General features: G+C 39.7%; 1 protein-coding gene across 6 annotated transcripts in view; it reads left to right on the top strand.

Moving 5' to 3' along the window:
- LOC135093694 (uncharacterized) overlaps window positions 1-22,890 on the top strand; it is a 64,110-nt gene that overhangs the window by 18,588 nt on the left and 22,632 nt on the right. For 3 of the 6 annotated variants that reach the window (XM_063993202.1, XM_063993205.1, XM_063993204.1), the window contains exons 2-3: window positions 12,659-15,477; window positions 16,679-16,845. In XM_063993202.1, coding sequence (XP_063849272.1) covers window positions 12,740-15,477; window positions 16,679-16,845 — 2,905 coding nt within the window. In that variant the 5' untranslated portion in view covers window positions 12,659-12,739. The remainder of the gene's footprint in view (window positions 1-12,658; window positions 15,478-16,678; window positions 16,846-22,890) is intronic. The other 3 variants (XR_010263458.1, XR_010263459.1, XM_063993203.1) reach the window with 2 other exon arrangements.

Below are 22,890 nucleotides of genomic sequence, written 5' to 3'. Positions count from 1 at the left end.
CAGACATTTCATCTTCCCTTGCACCAGTACCACACAGTGCTGATTTTCCTGTACTAGCTCCTCTAGAAAGAAATCAACTGTCTATATCCTAGATGCTGACCTCGACAACTTCAAGGAGAATATGGGAGCATATTCAGAGGAACATGAGGAGCGCTTCCACTACGATATAATGAACTTTGAACAGAGATCTCAGGGATCCTTCAATGAAAACATGATAGGAGACTACATTTGGGGGCTCATACGTGAAAGTGATTTGTTGTATTCACGCAAACCAAGAAAAAAAAACTTAATTTTTAATCCTAAAAATTAGTTTCAGAATAAAAAAAAAGTGTTATTTGAATTTGTTTTTGTTTTGTCCAAAAAATGGTGAGAATGGTGAAATATTTTGGGGCAAAAAATCATTCTAAAAGCCACAAAAGCAAAGTTTGACCGGAATAATGGACATTTTCTATTGTTTTGCAATGAAAAAAATTTGGAAAATAACACTTGCTTGTCAAAGACAAAAATCGTATTACATAGTGTAATCTACTACTATAGTTATATTAAACAATAATGTCCTAATAACATATAATTTAAATTTAAAAGTAACATGCTAATAACGTACTATTAAATTAAGACTAAAAAGTAACATCATAAAACTTAGAAGGAACATACTAATAACCTAAAACTAACAGCAAAATCTAACAATTTTTTTTTTGAATTTTTACAAAGCAGCTGGCTATCACACCCATACACCTATTTAAATTATTATTCATTATTAATAATTGGCTTCCCAACCTCTCCATGGCAACTCTCATATTCCTGGTTTCCGTGAGGATGCATTCCTATATCCCCATCATCTGAGGCAATGGCAGATCTGCTCTGCCTGTGTCTCTCCGCCTGGGACCAGCAGTTGGCAAAGTTGCTTGAGGTAGAGATGGAGATAGGAGTGGAGTGTGCTGACTGCTCGGTCCAGCTGCAGGTGGAGGAGGCTGAGAGGTGGATTTTGATGGCAGTGGTGTTTGATGCCTGCTTGATGCAAAAGCAGGTGAAGGAGCTTGAGAGGGAGATGGTGATGAAAGTGGTGAGGGCTGGACAGGGACAGGGCGGAGTAATGAGGGCTGGACAGGGAGAGTGCGGAGTGATGAGGGCTGGACAGGGAGAGTGAGAAGTAATGAGGGCTGGACAGGGCGAGTGCAGAGTGATGTTGGCTGCACTGATGAGGGACGATGGGCTGGTCCTGCCTGAGGTGAGGACAATCTGATACCTCAGCTACACCAGCCAGTGTGGCTGTGTAGTGCCGGGAGGTAATATTAAGTTAATATAAATAATATTAGGTTAATATAAGTAGAATTAAGTTAGTATAAGAATTATTGGTAAAATTTAGTCGTTATTACATCATGCATACATCCCCAAGACATACAGACAGACATACAACATGTTGGCGCCCGCGGGAAACGGGTGACCGATTTTCTTTATAAATAAAAGCATTATTTTCATTCAAGGTATTAGCTTGTGGCTAGAATTTTTCACCTTGTTACTCAGAAGAACAAATACACCAGGTCATGATATGAGTAAAGTAATGTAAACGTTTATTATACGGTTGAAACAAATAATTTGCGAATTACCTTGACGAAGGATCTGAAAACTATGGAGGTTCGTAGCGTGGGGACGCCAGCCTGATTTCCCGCTTCGAGAGATCTTGGCTTGCTTACATTACAGGTACGTCGCTCCAAGTTTGAAGTAATTAATATTCATATTTGTAAATATAAGCGGGAGATCTTGGCTTGCTTACACTACAGGTACGTCGCTCTAAGTTTGAAGTAATTAATATTCATATTTGTAAATATATTTTCTTAGTACATCACTTAGAGAGATCTTGGCTTGCTTACACTACAGGGAAGCCAGTGGAAGTAAAGGAAAAGTCTGTCTGCGTCCCACGTGTGTGTGTTTGGTTAGGTAGACTTAATAGTGTGAGAACAGAGAGTTTAGTTCACGGATTATTAAGGTTGTGCAGTATTTCTCGTTAGCATACGGGGACGTAATCACCTGGTTCGGTCCTTGGAATGCTGATTAGGCTGTGGTATACCAGGATTATAGGAAAATGTAATGAGATTTTTTATTCTTATGTAAGCACCAGTGAATTATTTTTCAAATCACGCGCGTGAATAATATTACCCTCGCCAGGTGAATGAGACTGTACACTCATGTAATACCCAAACACTAATGCCCATTATTGTTATTAGTGAATGTGTATATCAAGTGATTAGTTTGGCCAGTATTTACACTATTGTAATGAAATCTTCAGCGCTACTAAAAGGATACTTCACGCTACCTGATGTGATATGAATGACGTGTGAATTAGTATTAACGCTACCACAAGTGAAGGAAAAATAAAGACCATAAATCAGCGAGTGTAGATATTTCCTCACCAACTAGTTAGAAAAAAGAAAAACAAATAAATAAAGAAAGAAAGAAAATAATAAATAATCACTGGCTTTCGAGTGGCATACAGTGGGGGGGGGAGGGGCATTACACTGGTGGCAAGAGCGGTGGGATGTACAGTTGCTGTAATTCACCGGGAGTGTGTGTTATTCACTAATAATGTGGAAATTTTTTTTTGTGGGACACAGTCAAATTCCTAAAAATTTTGAGTTCCCAAACACTGAAATTAGAATTTTCCGTGCACCTGGGGCTAAAGCCAGCGAATTCTTTCAAGACTCGCGTGTGAACAAAGTCTTAGAATGGGAACATGATCTAACGATCCTTTGGATCGGTAGTAATGACATAAATGTTGATGCTAACTCATTAGAAATTTTCAACCACATCAAAGAAATTTACCAAAAAATTTAAACAAACTGCCAGTCTGTAGTGTATATCTGCCAAGTTGAACCTAGAATTCGTGCTAGAAATATTCCTGCAGAAATTTACAAGAGAATTCAGTGTGGGATAAATAACAGAATCAAGAGATCACTTAAAAAACCTAACATTCATTTTAACAATGTGAGCTTTGTAGAAGAGTTAAGTGGTGATGGAGTACATTGGAGTGGAGCTGGCAGAGTGAGAGTTGAGTCTAAGTTTAAGAAGATAATTAAAGGATTCATTGGGGAAGACAAGGTTGGTGAGTGAGGAGTGGTGGTCGATAAGTCTAGGAGAGCCTGACGAAAATACTCTTGTGTCGGAGGTTTATGAGGATCGAAGCTCTACCCTAGACTTAAGTAATCTACATCTCACCACAACCTGTCTTGAAAAATGGATGATCAACCCATATTCTCACAGGGGGGGGGACAAGTTCTAGGGAACAAATAAAGGAAACTAACTCTAATCCTCTCAAAACCAGTACAGTAAAAACAGAAGAAAAAGAACATAACATCAGTACGTTGGAACAAGAAATAGACAGCTTTAAACAAATAGTGGCGCAACAAAACCGAGCACTACAACATTTAGGTGCTAACTTGCAAACTCCCTCGCGTCAGATAACGACAACTAAACCCCGTGACATTCCTGTATTAGAACTACGTCAACTACATCAATGCAACTACTCAGCTCCAGATTTTCTTTAAGCTAGTTGAACAATGCAGTGAGATTGATGCCAGGAGAGTACAAATAGCCAAAGGAAGAATTAGTACCGAGATAGCAGCTTTCATTCATAACCATCAAACCTTACACAACTGTAATACTTGGGACAGCCTCAAAGGGCTTCTTAACAACCAATTCAGTAAAGTTAACTTTGACAGAGCATGGGAAGACACTGTCTCTGAATGTTATGATTGGTCTGAATCACCACAGGCTTTTATTAATAATTTCATCTGTCGCTATGCTATACTAGAAACACGATTTGCCAAAGAAAAACTCCCTAATCGTGACAAAACTATCAAAAGAAAACTATGGCAAGGTGTTCCTTAAGAAGCTAAGGCCAGACTAGAAGGATTCCTGAATGAGGATTATCCACTAAATAAATTTGTCGACAGAGTAGAACATGAACGACAGTGGCTCGAGGCTACTCATACACCTACACCAGGTAGAGTTAAACCAGAAAAGAAAGACTATCTACTCAAACATGACATCCAACCCGAAACTCACACTGTAAGTCCTAATGATCTATCCCAATCAAATGCTACATCCAAAGAATCCTCAGAAGTTGATGAAATAAAGAAACAGATCAAATACTTAACAAAACAAATTGGGAAATTACAAACTTCTCCACGTCAACCCCAAAATGAGCGTTACTGCTCACACTGCCACTCTCATTTACATAGTCTAAGAGAATGTTGGAGGAAACCTACTAGAAGTTCCTGCTTTGATTGTCAACAATATGGTTGTTGGCGAGGAAACAAATATTGCCCAGGAAAACCAAAGACAACATGACTAGCTCAAGCTCACACCTCCCCAAATATCAGCATAGCTGTTAATAACAAAATTGTGAGAGCAGTAGTTGATACTGGTAACTGTCACACCCTTATCAAGGAAGGAACAGTAAATAAAATGGGGAGTGTAATAAATAAAATACGTGCCCTTCCTAACTTGCAAGGAGTCACTGGGTCACCATTAAGAATTCTTGGCATGGTTTGGTTAGAAATTGGAGTCGGAGAAGATCATATACATAAACAATGGTTCCCAGTAGTTCCAAACAGTTACCTGGATGCAGATCTATTACTAGGTACTGACGTTCTATCAAGAGCCCCATTTAATTGGGACGGAAACAAAAACATTATAGTATGGGGAAATGCTCCCTATGTTATCAGTCACATCAAGAGACAAAGTAAAGTAGAAAGAGTGAGAGCAACCCCACTAACCCTAGATCAAAATGACCAATTAAAGGACATCAGACTTACCAAATCTATAAGGATAGAACCTTACCAAACACAATTCTTACCTGTCCCAGTACCAAAAAAACCAGGAGAGACTTTGCTAGTTCATTCGCAACCCAAAATAAATCCTGACAGCTTGCCATTCCTCACTAAAGTAGATGAAAACAGTAATATTTATTTGCCTTTCATGAACAACACAAAAGGTGTCAAGGAAGTTAAACAAGGAACTTTACTAGGAACATTCAAAAGTTTTAATTTTGAAACAGTTAATACCATCCAAACACCATCTGAACGTCCTCCACTAGAAATTCAGAATGATTTACTACCCAAAAATGATCAAGTGCAATCTAAAGAAAATAGTAGTAGGACAGAACGTCTCACTGAATTAATAAGACAACAACAATGGAATCACCTGACTCAAGAGCAAAAACCAGAACTGAAATCAGCCATCCTAGACAACCATGAATTATTCATCCTAGACAAAAGTGAATTAGGCTTAATGAAAGGACCTCCAGCAAAAAATAACGTAGCTGATCCACAACCTAGCCGTGTTCTTAGGTATCGTTACCCTGAGGAGGCAAAAAGCTTAATAGCAGAAATGCTACAGGACATGGAGGACAGACAAATCATAGAAAAGTCAACATTTGCTTGGCTTTCGCCCATAGTTTTGGTCAATAAACAGGACGGGAGTAAAAGAATGTGTCTAGATTACCGTCATGTGAATAAACATCTCGCCACAAATATTTATCCTTTACCGAGGTTAGAGGAACTAGTAGACCAAGCAGCTGGTCATAATTTCTATACAACCCTTGACATGCATGAAGCCTATTTTCAAATCTTCCTGGATGAGAAAAGCAGAGACCTTACAGCCTTTAGTGATGGAGTAACCTTACATAGATTCAGGAGACTTCCTTTTGGACTCAGTTGTTCCCCAGCCATCTTTACACGTCACATGGCTGCTCTTCTATCACCCTTGTTAAAGGAAGGTTGGATTAAGAATTACTTGGACAACCTCATAATTTGGGCCCCCGATCTTTCTTCACTTACTGAAAGGCTGAGAAAGACCTTCACTTTACTTAAGAAAATGGTGTTAAACTAAATCTGAGTAAATGTGAAATAGCTAAAAATGAAGTTACTTTCCTTGGCTATAGAATATCTAAAGAGGGCAGTCAACCAGACCCAAAGAATGTAGAAGCAGTTCTTGAAATGAAACCACCGACTAAAGTAAAAGAAGTCAGGAGATTCTTGGGTATGACAGGGTTTTACAGAAAACATATCCCTTACTATGCAAAGATTGCCACACCTCTAACTAATCTCACCAGAAAAACCCAAACTTTTAAATGGACTGAACAATGTCAAACTGCTTTTGAATCACTGAAAGAACATCTTTTTAAGGCCCCAGTTCTAGTGAGAGCCCAACCTCACCAACCATTCATTGTCACAACTGATGCTAGCAATACCCACGTAGGAGGTGCCCTAAGTCAAACTCAGAGGCGAGGTTAAACCTCTTGGTTATATCTCTAAGAAATTAAACTCAACTGAAAGCAGGTATTCCGCAACAGATAAAGAAGCTCTAGCAGTAGTATTAGCTTGCCGCCACTTCCATCATTACTAATGGGGTACTAAATTTACCATTCTAACTGATCACCAATCCCTCACTAGTATATTCAAGAGGAAAACAAAATCAGCTAGAATGAATCGCTGGATCATTGAAATGAGAGAATACCACTATGAAATAAAGTATGTTCAGGGAAAGTACAATTATGTGGCAGATCAACTCTCACGACCAGTCAGGATAGTCCAACGTTGTCCAGCCACCACTATCCTAGGTTTCACTTCAGAAGAATTTATAAAATGCCAGAGAGAAGTAAAGTGGAGAGAAATGATGGAGTATTTAGTAGGAGGTTCAATCCCAACTAAGAAATATCACAAAACTATCTTGGAACAATTCACTATAAAAGATGAGATTCTATACTATGTAAAGGAAGCAACTGATGGCAGTATACAATATACATTGGTAGTCCCTCATAGTCTAAAATAGAAAGCTTTATCACAAGCACAAGAAAGTTCTGGTCATCTTGGACAAAAGAAAACCATAAAGAAGGCTGAAGAATTGTTCTACTGGTGCAATCTGAAGGTTGATGTTTCTAACTATGCAAAACAATGTGTAACTTGTCGGAGATTCAAAGGACAAACAGGATTACAACAACCTTTCCAAGAATTACCTTCAGTAGGAAAACCCATACAGAGAGTAGGAATTGACTTGACTGATATGATCGCAGGACGTTAAGGTATGTTCTTAGTGTTGTAGATCATTTCAGTAGGTATGTGAAATTTTATCCATTAAAATCCAAACACACACAAGGGGTCATTGAGGCACTAGCACAGTACGTAACAGACTTTGGAGCTCCACATAGCATCGCCCTTGACAACGGAGGCGAGTTCACATCCAAGGCCTTCCAGCAATTTTGTCAGCAACACCTCATTACGCTCTACTACACGACACCTTATCATCCCTAAGGGAACACGATCACTGAGAGACTCCATCGCACCCTCAAGACCATCTTGGCCACACTATGCCAAGGTCATCCTCTTCGGTGGGCCAGGTTACTGCAAACGTGCCAAGTCACGATGAACGCTGCTGTTCATCGTGAACAGCAGTACCGCTCAGCAACCCTACATTGCGTTCTTTTCGAGACCTGCCCCAAGAGTAGTGGGTACTAGATTACCCACTATAACCGGTGAACATAACATATAACATATTGACATCGCTCGCCGTGTTATTAAGGAAACTCAGGAGAAAATGACCAGAAAATATCGCAGAGTTGCTAATCGAAAACGCAAAGAACAAAAGGTAAACCCGGGTGTATTGGTATGGATAAAACGAGAAGTAAATGAGTCGGGAGTGTGTAAGAAACTATGTGTGAAGTAGAACGGTCCATACCAAGTAGTGGAAGTATCGAGAGATGGTGGAGGTTATGTAGTGAAAGACCCATTTACGGGTCAAATGTTACAAAGAGCGGCTGAGAAAGTGAAACCGTTTGGTGGAAGTGAAGAATATGTGTTTCAAGCCGACTTAGAAACGGAAGTACTACCTCCACGGGTTCGTAACCGACCAAGACGCTATATTAGAGAGTAGTGAAGGTTGTAGAATGAATAGAAGTTAGTAAAGTATAATATTTACCTTAACATTATCACGCCCTGACCTAGGTAATAATAACAAAACCAGGCTCAGAGATAAGGTAAATGAGGGAGGAGAGAGGTTGTTACCATTTTACCTCGCAGACTTTTACTGTAACTAACAGTCAACACGGGTCACACTGTAGTAGTCTACTTCAGGACGTAGTAAGCTCTCGTAAATTACTTTAGGAGTCCCTGACCACAATGAATGGCTGTGTGAATGAGAGTGTGGATGATGTGTGAAAGGAGTTGGGTTACTGGAAGTGCCGAATCTTGCCATAGAGAGCAGCGGAAGTCTCAAGACTAAGACTTCATACTGACAGAGCACCAAGAGGTTGGCTGGGGTGGTTAACTTCCTCAGAGTTAAGGGAATTCGGGGTCATGTCTCCAAGGGACATTGTGGAGTTATGGTTATATGAGGCCATTGTCAACTATATTGTTGTAACATATGAGAAAAGAATGCTGAATGCATTGTTTCCCAGAGCCATTGGTGAAATTCGAAATCTGGCCAGTGATTTGTTAATAAAGGGTAGGGGATTATTGTCACTTAGAAAAGGAAAATGTCCTTAAATGGAGGAAGAGTTGGACTCAGGAGTAGGTGAAAAATTCTATTTGGGAAGGAAAATCTCGTGTAGTGCCGGGAAGTAATATTAAGCTAATATAAGTAATATTAGGTTAATATAAGTAGAATTAAGTTAGTATAAGAATTATTGGTAAAATTTAGTCGTTATTACATCATGCATACATCCCCGAGATATACAGACAGACAGACAACATGTTGGCGCCCGCGGGAAATGGGTGACCGATTTTCTTTATAAATAAAAGCATTATTTTCATACAAGGTATTAGCTTGCGGCTAGAATTTTTCACCTTCTTGCTCAGAAGAACAAATACACCAGGTCATGATATGAGTAAAATTATGTAAACGTTTATTATACGGTTGAAACAAATCATTTGCGAATTACCTTGACGAAAAATCTGAAAACTACAGAGGCTCGTAGCGTGGGGACGCCAGCCTGATTTCCCGCTTCGAGAGATCTTGGCTTGCTTACATTACAGGTACGTCGCTCCAAGTTTGAAGTAATTAATATTCATATTTGTAAATATAAGCGGGAGATCTTGGCTTGCTTACACTACAGGTACGTCGCTCTAAGTTTGAAGTAATTAATATTCATATTTGTAAATATATTTTCTTATCAGTACATCACTTAGAGAGATCTTGGCTTGCTTACACTACAGGGAAGCCAGTGGAAGTAAAGGAAAATTCTGTCTGCGTCCCACGTGTGTGTGTTTGGTTAGGTAGACTTAATAGTGTGAGAACAGAGAGTTTGGTTCACGGATTATTAAGGTTGTGCAGAATTTCTCGTTAGCATACGGGGACGTAATCACCTGGTTCGGTCCTTGGAATGCTGATTAGGCTGTGGTATACCAGGATTATAGGAAAATGTAATAAGGAGATTGTTTATTCTTATGTAAGCACCAGTGAATTATTTTTCAAATCACGTGCGTGAATAATACCACCCTCGCCAGGTGAATGAAACTGTACACTCATGTAATACCCAAACCCTAATGCCCATTATTGTTATTGGTGAATGTGTGAAGTATATCAAGTGATTAGTTCGGCCAGTATTTACACTATTGGAATGAAATCTTCAGCGCTACTAAAAGGATACTTCACGCTACCTGATGTGATATGAATGACGTGTGAATTAGTATTAACGCTACCACAAGTGAAGGAAAAATAAAGACCATAAATCAGCGAGTGTAGATATTTCCTCACCAACTAGTTAGAAAAAAGAAAAAAAAAAAAAAGAAAGAAAGAAAATAATAAATAATCACTGGCTTTCGAGTGGCACACAGGGGAGGGGCACTACAGCTGAATGATGAGGCAAAATATATTGTTCCACGTGGCTCGCTTCATCAACGACTGAAAATAATGACGATTCACAATAATATAACACCGATTCTTAGAAATAAGGAAGAAACCAGGTAACACACCCAAATATAATTCAAACATTAAACATTCAAAGATCATAACAGAACCAAAAAAATTAGGTGTGAAGATTGCATATTATTTTTACTTTTGAGGTTTTGAAATTCTCTCTAGAGAAAGTGCCACAAATTACTTATTGTGTGATGAACAATGTTGAAACACCAATGATTCACAGACTATTATTTGGAAGAATATATGTGGTGCAGTGCTTGATAAGAAGGGCTATACAAATCTCATTTATTAACAAGAACAAATTAACTTGGTTGGCTGAGATCTGGAGTAACAATAAGGACACAAACTATTTGTGGGAGGGATAACATAATGTTGCTTTTAAAAATCAAGTAGCCGTGTGTTGCTAAATGAACATATATAAAACAGTACAGAGTCTGTTAATACACAGGATCCTATAATGTTTAGATTAAAATAGACATAATTAAGGTTAGGTGCATCAGTAAATCACCTGTGACCACCTCCTGCTCTGCCTCATGATTGCTAGGCATGCCCGCCACTGCCACAGGATCCAGCAGCTGTGCCTCGGTATCCGCCAGGGTAAGGTGGGTGCTTGGTCCTCCATCTACAGGAAATTCAGAATGTTGTGAATTTGAAACAAACCGAATTAATTATCTTGCAATAGTTAAACAAAAATTACGAAAGTTATATTTTTGCCTGAAATACAGGTACACTGGAATTGGAGACTAATCAATCTATATGTATGTGCTTGATGGGTGGACTTTTCTCTCTCTCTCTCTCTCTCTCTCTCTCTCTCTCTCTCTCTCTCTCTCTCTCTCTCTCTCTCTCTCTCTCTCTCTCTCAGTATTGTATGGTTTTGTGTTAATTAGACATTTTTTCATAATTTATTTGTTCTTGTTTCGACTTTTTTCCACACTACGAAGCATCCTGATGGTGCGCACACAAGGAGAGCTCACGCAAATATGAAAAGCGTCTCCTGTCCCCATCGATGAGTCACAAGGGTGTGAAAGACATGTAGAAGAGGTTGCTACTATGGCGAATCTCCTGCGATAGCGCAGCGAACGCAGCTAACTTGCTGCAATACTACTGCGAATTCGTTGCGACAGCGGCGACAGCACTGCAACAGTGCTGCAACACCATGGCTAACGTGTTGCGACTCCCTGCCGTGGCGACTCCGCTGCTAATGTTTTGAACAGTTCAAAACATTCGCCGTCTCCTGGGGAAAGCGCTGCGACTCAGCCTGCTCTGGAGACTTAGCTGCTAGTCCGTTGCGAACGCTTGGCACTCCGCTGCGAACGCGCGGCAACTCTGCTGCCAACTTGCAGAAATTCCGCTGCGAACGAGTCGCAGCGGAGCGTTGCACGCGTTCGCCATCCATATTCGCCAATGTGTGAACAGGGCTGTGCTTGCCCTGCTGTGACGATTCCTGGCTCAGGTAGCTAAGCCCACGTCTCTTTCGCCTCCCCACAAAGAGGCCAGTCCAGATAAGCATAGTACTAGTTTCCCTCTCCCAGTGATGCTAGCTAGTATAGAGCATCCCTCTCTTGGTCACCAGCCAGGGCGGGAAGGATTCATCATCACCCAACTGGGCCAGTTTAGGTATAAAGGTCAACGCTCCTTTATTATTATTATTATTATTATTATTATTATTATTATTATTATTATTATTATTATTATTATTATTAATTTTTTTATATACCCAAATACATTAAAAGATAAAAAAAAAAAATGTAAATTCCCTTTTCATCCTTCCGCCCACCGTAGTTGAACTCACTTGTTTTGTTTTATTTGTTTGGTTGTTGTTTTCTCTTTTTTTTTTTCTAGGTATGTGACCATAATCAACACAAGAACTATTTAACAACTTATGGTTATCCTCCATATTTGACAGATAAACTGAACTATTTCTAGCTTACAATATACAGAAAGGATATTCAATGACATAGTTAAGTAAATTAAATATATGACTTTGCCCCTCCACAGTCACTTCAGTTATCAAATTAGAAATAGCATTAGTAGCCTATTAAGGAAACATTTCGCTGAATTAAACTTCAGATTAGTATTTGTTAATAAAAATACCATTGGTTCTTTAAAAATTTAAAAAAATTTCCTGGGATCCAGAAACGGATTAATTCACTTTCGTTATTTATTTATTTATTTATTTTTTTTTTTTTTCATGGAGAAAATAGTTTTGGAATCTTAACCTTTTTTTGCCATCTGAACAGCCTAGCTCCTGGAACGAACCAAATTCAGAATCCGAGACATCACTGTACTTCGTTTCCATTATACTTAATAATTTCTTCTCCGCTAGCGATATGTTCCCTATTTCAACACCATAAACCACAATGGGCACCACTATACCGTCATATTACCCTCTCTTTACACTCATACTCGGTGTCCTACGTTTAAAAATCTTTCTAAGTCCACTAAGTACTTTTCCTACTTCTTTCACCCTGCACTTTATCTCAACTCTTCCATCCACTGTAGCTGTTGTTCCCAAGTACTTGAATAAATCCACATCTTCCAGCTGTTCTCCAATTAATTTAATTACTTTATTTTTACCAACATATACTTTCATCTTCCTCCTCCTAGAAATACGCCCAAACTCCTCCACCAGTCTTTTCAACTTCTTCTCTGAGTCAGACAGTAGAGCTGTATCATCAGCAATTAGTAGTCGAACAACAGCGACATTACACAATTGATTTATACCGATCCTTTTTTCTTGCAGGTGGACATTTCAACATCCAGCAGTAGATGCCTGCTATGCCAAACCACCACCTCAAAAAAGTGAAGTCTTGCGTTTATCAGAATGTCACTAAAACGTAGTAAATTTAATCGCGACAGAGTGAACAGTCTCCTTGAAGTAGGGAGACGTGTTGTGTTGTGCCACATATTTGCCTGCGGGACACCCACTAAATCTGAAGCAACACCTCTAGATCAGTACTTGGCACACCTACCACCAAACTCTACAGCAAACTACCCACGGGTCTCCAGTAAAGAGAAGAAATTCAATCCCACGGAGCTGGAAAAAATTCACAATGACACTGCCTGCACCACTTTCGATACTTCCCTCTTCTGGAAGGTCATCAAATTGGCATGTGAAGGCGTGGCAGACTACAATGACACCAATGCTTGGAAGAATCCCAGCACCAAGATGGAATATTACGTCACCGCCATTAAAGATGAGCGTAACAATTCTGTGCATGGGCCTCGAGAGATCACCACTAACGAATTCCTGGACACTTCCGTCAGACTCAGGAAACTGTTCCATGATGCCCTCGGCGCTGCAAAGCTTAGATACGGAAGACCTGATGCAGAGCTTACCTCCAAGATCCAGGAGGTAAACAAAGAGTTCGATGAAGTCATGCTTGAAGTTCTTGGAGAAAAAGACCTTTTGGCCTACTATGGTCCCCAGCTAAAACAAGATCTTATCAGGGTGACCAATGAGGCTCTGAAGGAACACTTCTTGAATTCCCTCAATATTGATCCTATGTCTTTCTTAAGCAACACCAAGCTACACCTTCATGTACAGAAAGTGTTCACTGAGATAAAAGTGACTCGGGGACGTGCCAGAGGTGAGGGAAAAGATCTGAGGTACGAAAAACTGGTGGAAACCGCACGGTTGGGGCCGAGACCAACACAGCCTCAGGTGCTGCTCGTAGAAGGTATAGCAGGAAGCGGTAAGACTACACTTATTACACTGGTGACTGGCGAGTGGTTGAAAGACGCTAAGGATCGCACCATCGCTGGTCTTGGTTACTACGACGTGTTGCTACGTGTCCAGTGTCGGGAGAGAAAAATTACTTCTCTAAACTGCCTTCTTGAGAACGATGTCCGCGACGCTTTCCTGAAATTCCGTCGTCTCGTTCTGCCTCTTATCAAGAACTGCAAAATCCTAATGCTTATAGATGGGCTCGATGAAGTTAATGAAGATTCAGAGAAACTCGTCGATGACATCCTCACTCAGATGAAAACTGTTAACGGATGCACTGTTCTTTTTACTTCCAGACCTGAAGGCATTACGAAGTTCATTGGTAGAATCCCTCAGGAGTACCAAGTATCATACATATATCTTATTGGTATTCCTAAATCGTGCCGTACTCTCTTTGTTCGTCGATACCATGAGGAAATCAAGTACCAGATCGGTGACACTCAGGACACAGAGAAGCTCGTGGAAAAGGTCCATCAAGTGCTGGAGAAAGAACATTTCAGGCTTCCCTTGAATATGGTATTTCTTACCTGGGTTTACATCCACGACCCTTCTGCCATCACCTCCAGCACGACCCAGACACAGCTATACTATAGCACCTACCAGCTCTGTCAACAGAAACTCCTAGACAGACTTGCCCGCCACAGTGCTACACGCAGCTCTGATCGACGAATACTAGAAACCTGTTTAAAAGAACCGTTGAAAACACTCCAGCACGAGTCCATTTGGGCGTTGTGGCACTCCCAGCTAATCTTTGAGGCTGAGGCCGAGAAAAGGATTACGGTTTCGTGCACAAACCAGGGGATACCACATGAAGAGTTACTTTCAGCCTTTCTCACTCTGAAAGCCAAAAGGACACACCTAGGAATAATTGTCGAGCAGTATTCAGCACCTCACAAGGGACTACAAGATTTCTACGCTGCCATGCACATTGTCACCCACCACAAGCTTACATCATCCTCAGCCACCGTCAGGGGCGTGCTAGAGGAAGTCTTCGGAACTTTAGATAAAAAACTGAACCTGCTAACAAATGTGCTATACCATGTTGTAGGACTACTCCACCTTTTGTCCGACATAGTGTTACAAAAAATAATAGAGGAGGTAGTGGATATGCTGTACGAGTGTGGAATGAAGACGAGGGAACAGTGGTTAGATCTTGTGGAAGACTGTAGAAATAATATTGACTTAATACGTCTAGTGGCTCCTTACTTTGCCACTTGCAGATCTGAAATTGATCCGGATGAGACGAAAAAAGAAATAGAGAAAGAGGAGGAAGAAGAGCAAGAAGAGGAGGAGGAAACGGAAGAAGAACAAGAAGATTTGGAGGAAGAGGAGGAGGAGGAGGAGGATGAGGATGAGGATGAGGATGAGGAGGAGGAGGAGGAGGAGGAGGAGGAGGAGGAGGAGGAGCAAAATATTGAAAAGAGCGAGGAGGAAAGGAAAGCGAAACAAAGGAAGGACGAGAGAGAGATGGGGAAGGGGAGTGAAGAAAAAGAAGTCGAAAAGGGGAAAACAGCAAATATTGAAAAGGAAGAGAGAAAAGATAAAATAACTGAGGATAAAGATGGCGACTCGGATGACATTATCCTTACCTTTCGAAAAGAAATCAGTCCAGTGAGAATAGAAGACACTAATATTAAGATCTTGATACTTCTGCTTCCTCATCTGCCGCCCTGTGAAGTACATATAGACTACGACAATGATCCAGGAACCAGCACGGACGAATTGATACCTGTCATGAGCCGCCACGTCTGTACCTCTTTGTCACTTCAGCATCACTTCAGAAACCTGGATCCAACTACCACTTCCGATCTGTTCCTGCAGCAGATACTACCTAGGTGAGTTTAAGTTGTCAGAACTATTTTATTTTATTATTTATTTATTATCTTTATTGTTTTTATTATTTTATTTATTTATTTTTTGTTATTTTTATGGGTGTAATTTAGAGATAATGGCTCCAATGTAATGGTGTTGGAGAAACTGACGTTAGTGGAGTTCATAAAAAAATGATATTACTATGAGGAGAATGCAAAAGGAAAAACAGACTGCAAGCAATTGTGCTTGGAATCAATCTGAGCCTATACAGCATTGCCGAAAAGGATGTCAGAGTGAACCAACAATAGGTAATCACTTCCTCTTTCTTCTTGGGGTATTAAAATTATATATGCATAAGAAAGTAATTAATTGACTCCTGCAGCTCATTAAGGCATACATGCACTCATTAGAAATTTCACGACCCGTATTATTAACAATACAGATCCAGTAGATCCCGAATGTTTTATAGCCGATTTAATTCATTCATATCTATTAGATCAACCTATTTCCGTCTTTCACAAGATAATTAAATTTTGATAATTGATAGTGTGTAGGAGTATCCCGTCGCTGTCAGCTTGAACGCAGGAAAGAAGCAATCTTTGTTGAGGCGCTGTGTTCACTGACGCAGGGCTTCAGGAAGTAAGGATTAAGGTGTGATACAACATCTGTAAAAGAAACACTTCTGTGGCACTTCTAGTCTTGAATGACTCAACAATTAGGCATCTAGTAGACAGATCTATTAATGTTCAACAGTATTTAAATTCTCTAATTATTGGAGGGTTCCATGATATTCATGTGTGTGCACAATACATTTAAAAAGCATTTGCAAATCTGGATACTGTTGAGGCGATGCTGAGGCCTTCCCAGTCCATGTGAGACAGTTACATACCAGATACTCGTAGGATTTGTGAGAATTTTCCTTTCTCATTTCTGGCAAAAAATAAAACTTACTGCACTTCCTACCTTCTCGCGACGAGAGAGAGAGAGAGAGAGAGAGAGAGAGAGAGAGAGAGAGAGAGAGAGAGAGAGAGAGAGAGAGAGAGAATCGTAACGATGCTCGAAATTTATCGCAATTAAATACAGTTAAATAACACTTCATCTCCTAAGTGAAAGTAGTCTTCCATCACGAATCGTCTTTTAGGGAAACTATTAACTAGGATATTCTCCACCACAATGGAAAATATATGAAATAAAAATTAATATGCAATTTTTTCTTTGTCACAGGAGCAGACTGGAGGAGTTCATTGGTAATCTAACAGAAAAAGGAATAACTCTACTTCCTTCCAGTCTAGAGAACGTCCACTTGGCTGTCACTGACGATGACCACGCAGCTCGCGCCCTGAAGGCTCTACGTTCTCGTTACCGTCAGCTACCCTCCTTACGTGAACTAAGTAGGTCTCGCGCATCGATCTGCTACATTATAGCAAGAACTCACGGAAATCCGTTTGACCAGAGAAAGAGCAGCATTATCGATCTCAGCACTTTCATCATCATCATTCATTTTTTTTCTGGCAAGCTCTGGAACTCCCTGCCTGTTTCCGTATTCCATCCTTCCTATGACTTGAATACTTTTGAGATGGAGGTTTGAAGACACTTATCCTCTAATTTTTTATTATTATTTTTATTATTATTATCATTATTATTATTATTATTATTATTATTATTATTATTTTATTTTTTTTTTATTGCTGTTTGGGGATGGCTTCTCAGTGCACGTTTTTCTCTCTCAATTTTTATTATCCTTGGCCAGTACCCTGTTACATAAAAAAAAGTCAGAACCACCACCACTACCATCATCATCATCATCACCACCATCATCATTACCGTTATCACAGTCGCCACCATCATCACCACCACTACTATCATCATTATCATCATTACCATCACTCCCACCATCACCATCACAACCACTACTACCATAATTATTATCATCGTTATCAACACCACCATCACCACCACCACCACCACCATTGTCATTGTCATCATCATCATCATTATCATCATTATCATCATCAGCATCATCACTTCCACCACCACTACCACCACCACCACCATCATCATCATCATCATCATCATCATCATCATCATTACCACCACCACTACCACCACCACCACCATCATCATCATCATCATCATCATCATCGTTTGTTACTTCCGTTTAGAGATTGGCTCCTCAGTGCGCCTGTATCAGTCTTAACAATTATTATTATTTATATGTATATTCACCATTTCATCTATCCATCCCACATGCGATGTGTTCATATATTCATCGCACGTGTGCCCATGGCCAGCCAGTCTATTTTATTTTTAACCTTTTTCCTCCTTCTCTACCTCTCAAGGGAATTTCACAACCACTTTCAGTCCTTAGGGAAAACTTCTGCGTTCGCTTCTGAGTCTTTTCTTCCTGGTCATTGGCTACAGTAACGAGCTATTCCATTGGCTCCTCCACTTCATTTCCTGGCATTTCATTGGTCATTTCTTCACCCCAAAACCTAAAACGTGATCCACTTAGCTCAGATACATATAGCCCGCATGGTAGCTAGCTCTCAGTCAGTCAGCCCGCCCGAGAGTCAGTCACGAGAGTATCAGTTCCGCTCTGTCACAGTCAGTCTTGAGAGACGCTGCTCAGTCATTATCACGTGCAGAAGTTTATATAACTTCCGAGAGAGAGAACAATCAATCGTCACGTTTATAATCATCTGTCTCGTCTCGTATCAAGTGTGTACATTCTCTCTACTATTAAATCAAGAACTCTCATCATCGTGTCTTTCACTCGCACACGTCAACTATATCATCTTACTACCCATGACCTCCTCGCTACCAACACTACCAAGCTCACTACTGGTCCTCCACGCTACTAACACACCGAACTCCTCATTTGTTCCACCATTGGCAAGCATCATTATCAACTGGACAAGCAACTCAAGTAACTCAAATGGCCAAGTAACCAAGAACAGTAGTGGAGAGATAACATCAACATCAGAAGAAAGAGGTAGTGGCAACGGGTGGCCAAGAACACTCACTTCCATTCTATCAAAAACAAACGGTAGCAGAAAACTATTCGATACAGTTGTAGCAGAGGTAGTCAATCAATTTGAAACAAGCCCATTTATCTAAATTTTATTGCCCTTGGCTAGTACCCCTCTTATATAAAAAATCATTATTATTACCACCATCATCACCATAATCATAATCATCATCATCATCACCACCACCACCATCACCACGACCACCATCATTATCATTATCATCACAGTCATCATTATCATTATCACCATCACCACCATTATCATCATCATAATCATTATCAACATCTCCACCACCACCACCACCACCACCATCATCATCATCATCATCATCATCATCATCATCATCATCATCATCATCACAACTGTCATTATTATTATCATCATCACCAACACCACCACGACCACCTCCACCATAACCACCACCACCACTACCACCATCATCATCATTATCATCAGTCATCATCATCAGCTTCTGTGATCCTATAGTAGCACTGGGATGGCTTGTATTAGTAAAGGTAGATAGATAAAAGTAGGAATAGACTTAATCGCCAGGCCACAGAAGCGGCGCAAGTCCAGTAGCATAATAAATATTGAAATTGCAGTAGTAGACAACAATGATGTGCAGAATGAGAGAATGCGGCTTGCTGTGCACGAGCCATCGTTCATAATCCGAGAACACACTCATGAGAACCTGATTCTCTGTGACTTGTGAAAATAGTATTTGTAAGAGAACAAAACGTTTAGAAGTACAGACCAGTGTGTCACATTAATATACATTTACTTATTTATTAATTTATTTTATTTTATTTATTTTATTTTATTTATTTTATTTTCTGTGCTGTTCAACTGCAACAGTGTACATATCGTAAAGAGGCACACAAAACTGGCCAGTGTTTTCTCTCGAGGTAAAAGACGTCAGAGTGACAAATGTTTATTGAACGAAAAAAAAAAAAAAAAAAAAAAAAAAAAAAAAAAAAAAAAAATATATATATATATATATATATATATATATATATATATATATATATATATATATATATATATATATATATATATATATATATATATATATATATATATAATAAAGAAATAAAAAATAAATAAATTAAAAATAAATAAATAACTAAACAGCGTGACTGGAGTGCTCTGCTGTCCGAACGGTTTGGTGAAGCATGTGGCGGGTGAATAGGCTAACTGCCACACGCGAATCTGACGCAATGAACACCGCGTGAACAATCCAGTCATGGAAACAATCAAAGGATTTCATTAGATTAGAATTATGTTTTTTTTTCTCCGTAACCAGGTGCATAATCACTCCTTTCACTAGAATAATCGCATTTACATTATTCTAAGAAATGGTGATTTACTGAAGTTTGGAAACAGATCAGTAATCACTGGGACACAAGTACCCCTGCGAGACTGGCGAGAAAAGGGAACGAGGCACTGGACGGAGTGATACTTGTCATGACAGGGAGCGACAAATGCCAACATTCATGGCCACATACTAAAATATGATGTTCAACAGCGTCTGGTGGTGAATAATAGGCCCAGAGATTCGACTTTCGTAAGGCAAAACGCTGAGAACATAAGAATATAAGATAATAAAGTAAACTGCAAGAAACCATAAGACTTACAAGTGGCAGTTCCTGTATAAAACATGCATACCTATTTTCATTTGTCATCCTCATCCATAGATTTATTTAATATGTTAAAGCTCTCTAATGGCTCTCTAATTACCTAGTCAGTTCCATTTATCTGTCACTTGACTTGAGAACCAATTTCTTCCTATATCTTTTTATTTTATTTATTTATTTATTTTTTCTGACTATCACGCTTGAATCCGTTATTTCTTTCTAAACGGCAAACAACACATTATCACAGGTAGTCTCACTCAGCACTGCCTCTCGATGCTGCGTCGTAACGCTCATGTCAACTAAATCATCACAACTTCCACAGGAAAGAGTAATCGGGCTAGTAACATCTCTTACAACACAACACATGAACACAACAGATGAAACAATACAGGTGTAGGTTCACTCGTGGTCTATCCAGAACTCGGGGATCAGCGCATGCGCGAACAGCATTTCAGATGCACGGTTGCTGCTCTGAGGATGAATTTGGGAAATGGTATTTTTGGTTCGCGGTTTCTTCGGACGGTTTGAATACTCAAAGACATTATTTTCGTGTTTAATTGTTCTTACATTTTATGCAATCTTCGTTACTTCAATAAAACCTTCTTTTGGTTTCTAATGGACCACACTAGATAAGGGACGAATTCGCCTGTAAACACTAAACGTATTCATTTGACCAGTAGATTATATGTTCGGCTCATGGTTTCTTGGGAAACCTAACCTAATCTAACTAAACCTAACCTAACCAAACCTAAGTACTAACCTAATTAAACCTAACATAACCTATGGTGTGATAATTTTGAACTGAGCGTTCAGGCGTTGTCATTTCTGGTATCTGCGGCGCTGCCAAACTTGTACTGGGCAATTATCAAGTTAAGATATGATATTTCCCTTAAAATATGATGTTATATTTTTATTCTTTAGTTACGACTTTTTTTTCCGCACCACCATTGGGGTAAAAGTCAAGGCACAATGGTGGCTTTCGCTGTTCGGTCAACAGCTCCTGAGGTGTCAAGTAATGACTCCCTATTAGCTTTTTCTTCCCAAAAATACTTATTTACTGAATAAATAAGCTCTTTTTCTCGGCTGTGGTGACGAGAGAGAGCAGGAAAGGTAGCTTCCAGCTTCCATCCTGGCTGGCAGGGCGAGAGGAAGTGACCATGGATTAACATGGTCACTCTGATCGTGTGACCTCACTCGGCCAGCCATGAAGACGTGACACGCCTGGAGGAAACGTTGCAGAGTATTGTGGTGTTTGCAAAAAGAAAAAAAAAAAAAAATGCAAGTATTATAGAAAAATATAGTGCCTTTTTTTTTTTTTTTTTTTTTTTTTAGAGCATCACAGTGTATATATGCTATAACACCATTTAATTTTACGGTAGGAAATACTTGACATAAGGTGTGTCTTTCTATAAGTGTGGCCGCAGCCCGGGGAATCCCCAAAAAGGACAAGGCTAAACGCTCTATTCAAAATGGTCAGACCATAACTACATCTAACGTAACCTAACTAATGTAAGAACAATAGCATCAGACACGAAGAATAATGTATCTGACTATTCAAACCGTCCCAAGAAACAATGAGCCGAATATACTATCTACCAAATTCATCCTTAGAGAAGCAGGGAGATGCTCACTCTGTGATGGCAATGAGGCATCGAACCGTACATCTCGCATGCTGTTCACGCATGTGCTGATGCCGAATTCTGGATAGATCTCGAGTGAACTTGCACCGGTGTGGCAGTATGAAATGTTCAGGGTGTCCGAATGCTGTGTTCGCTGCCAGACGTGCGTGGCATCACCCACTTGCAGCTTGCCGGTGCCCGACTCTTGAACAGGTTAAGTTAGGATTAAGTTAGGATTAGGCTAGGTTAGGTTTAGGTTTAGACTCTCATGAATGGGAAAGATGAATCTTAAAAATTGTTTGAAATCGATACAATAGTAATAACAGATAAATATTTTTTTTTACAATAACAAATTAAAAAGAAAATAACTCGCTACAACCGAACGATGACGAACGTCAGCCATATTCCCTTAATATTTCCCTTACAGTATCTAAACATTTCTGGTACCCAATGATACACTATTATTAGCGTTAACATAAATTTTAGAGCATCAGGAAAATGTATAACTACAAAATCGAACTTCATATGAGACATCGTGCTGAGTGATCCACATCAAACCACATCGCCCGCTTACATACATCCTTCCACTCAGACACTTTGACAGACCTCACCGCAACCAGCTCTACGAAAAAGTGTCTGTACGATAAGCTGGACATATAGTGACCAGCTATAGTCTGACCATTTTGAATTGAGCGTTTAGGTGTTATCCTTTCCGGGAATTCCCTGGCTTGTGGCATTGCAAAACCTTGTACTGGGCCAAATATCAGATTAGAGCCTATGTGTCGCTGATAATCTCGCTCCTCACACACCACCACCACCACCTCTCTCTCTCTCTCTCTCTCTCTCTCTCTCTCTCTCTCTCTCTCTCTCTCTCTCTCTCTCTCTCTCTCTCTCTCTCTCTCTGCATATACAATCTACATTTCATGCAAATTTATTTCTATCAGAGATCTATACTTGCCTATGAATCTCTAGACTCTGAGGAAAAATCTGCCTGCCAGTCAGTCAAGCCTCTTCCTCAGGCCCCCCCCCCTCTCTCTCTCTCCATTATGAATTTCGTTTAAATGTGATAAATTTCCTTTTAGGTATGATATTTCCCTTAAATTATGAAGTTATATTTTTATTCTTTAGTTACGACTTTTTTTTTTTTCCATACC

This window comes from Scylla paramamosain, chromosome 43 (assembly GCF_035594125.1).
Source record: "Scylla paramamosain isolate STU-SP2022 chromosome 43, ASM3559412v1, whole genome shotgun sequence".
NCBI lineage: Eukaryota > Metazoa > Arthropoda > Malacostraca > Decapoda > Portunidae > Scylla > Scylla paramamosain.
This window is presented reverse-complemented; position numbering and strand designations above follow the sequence as displayed.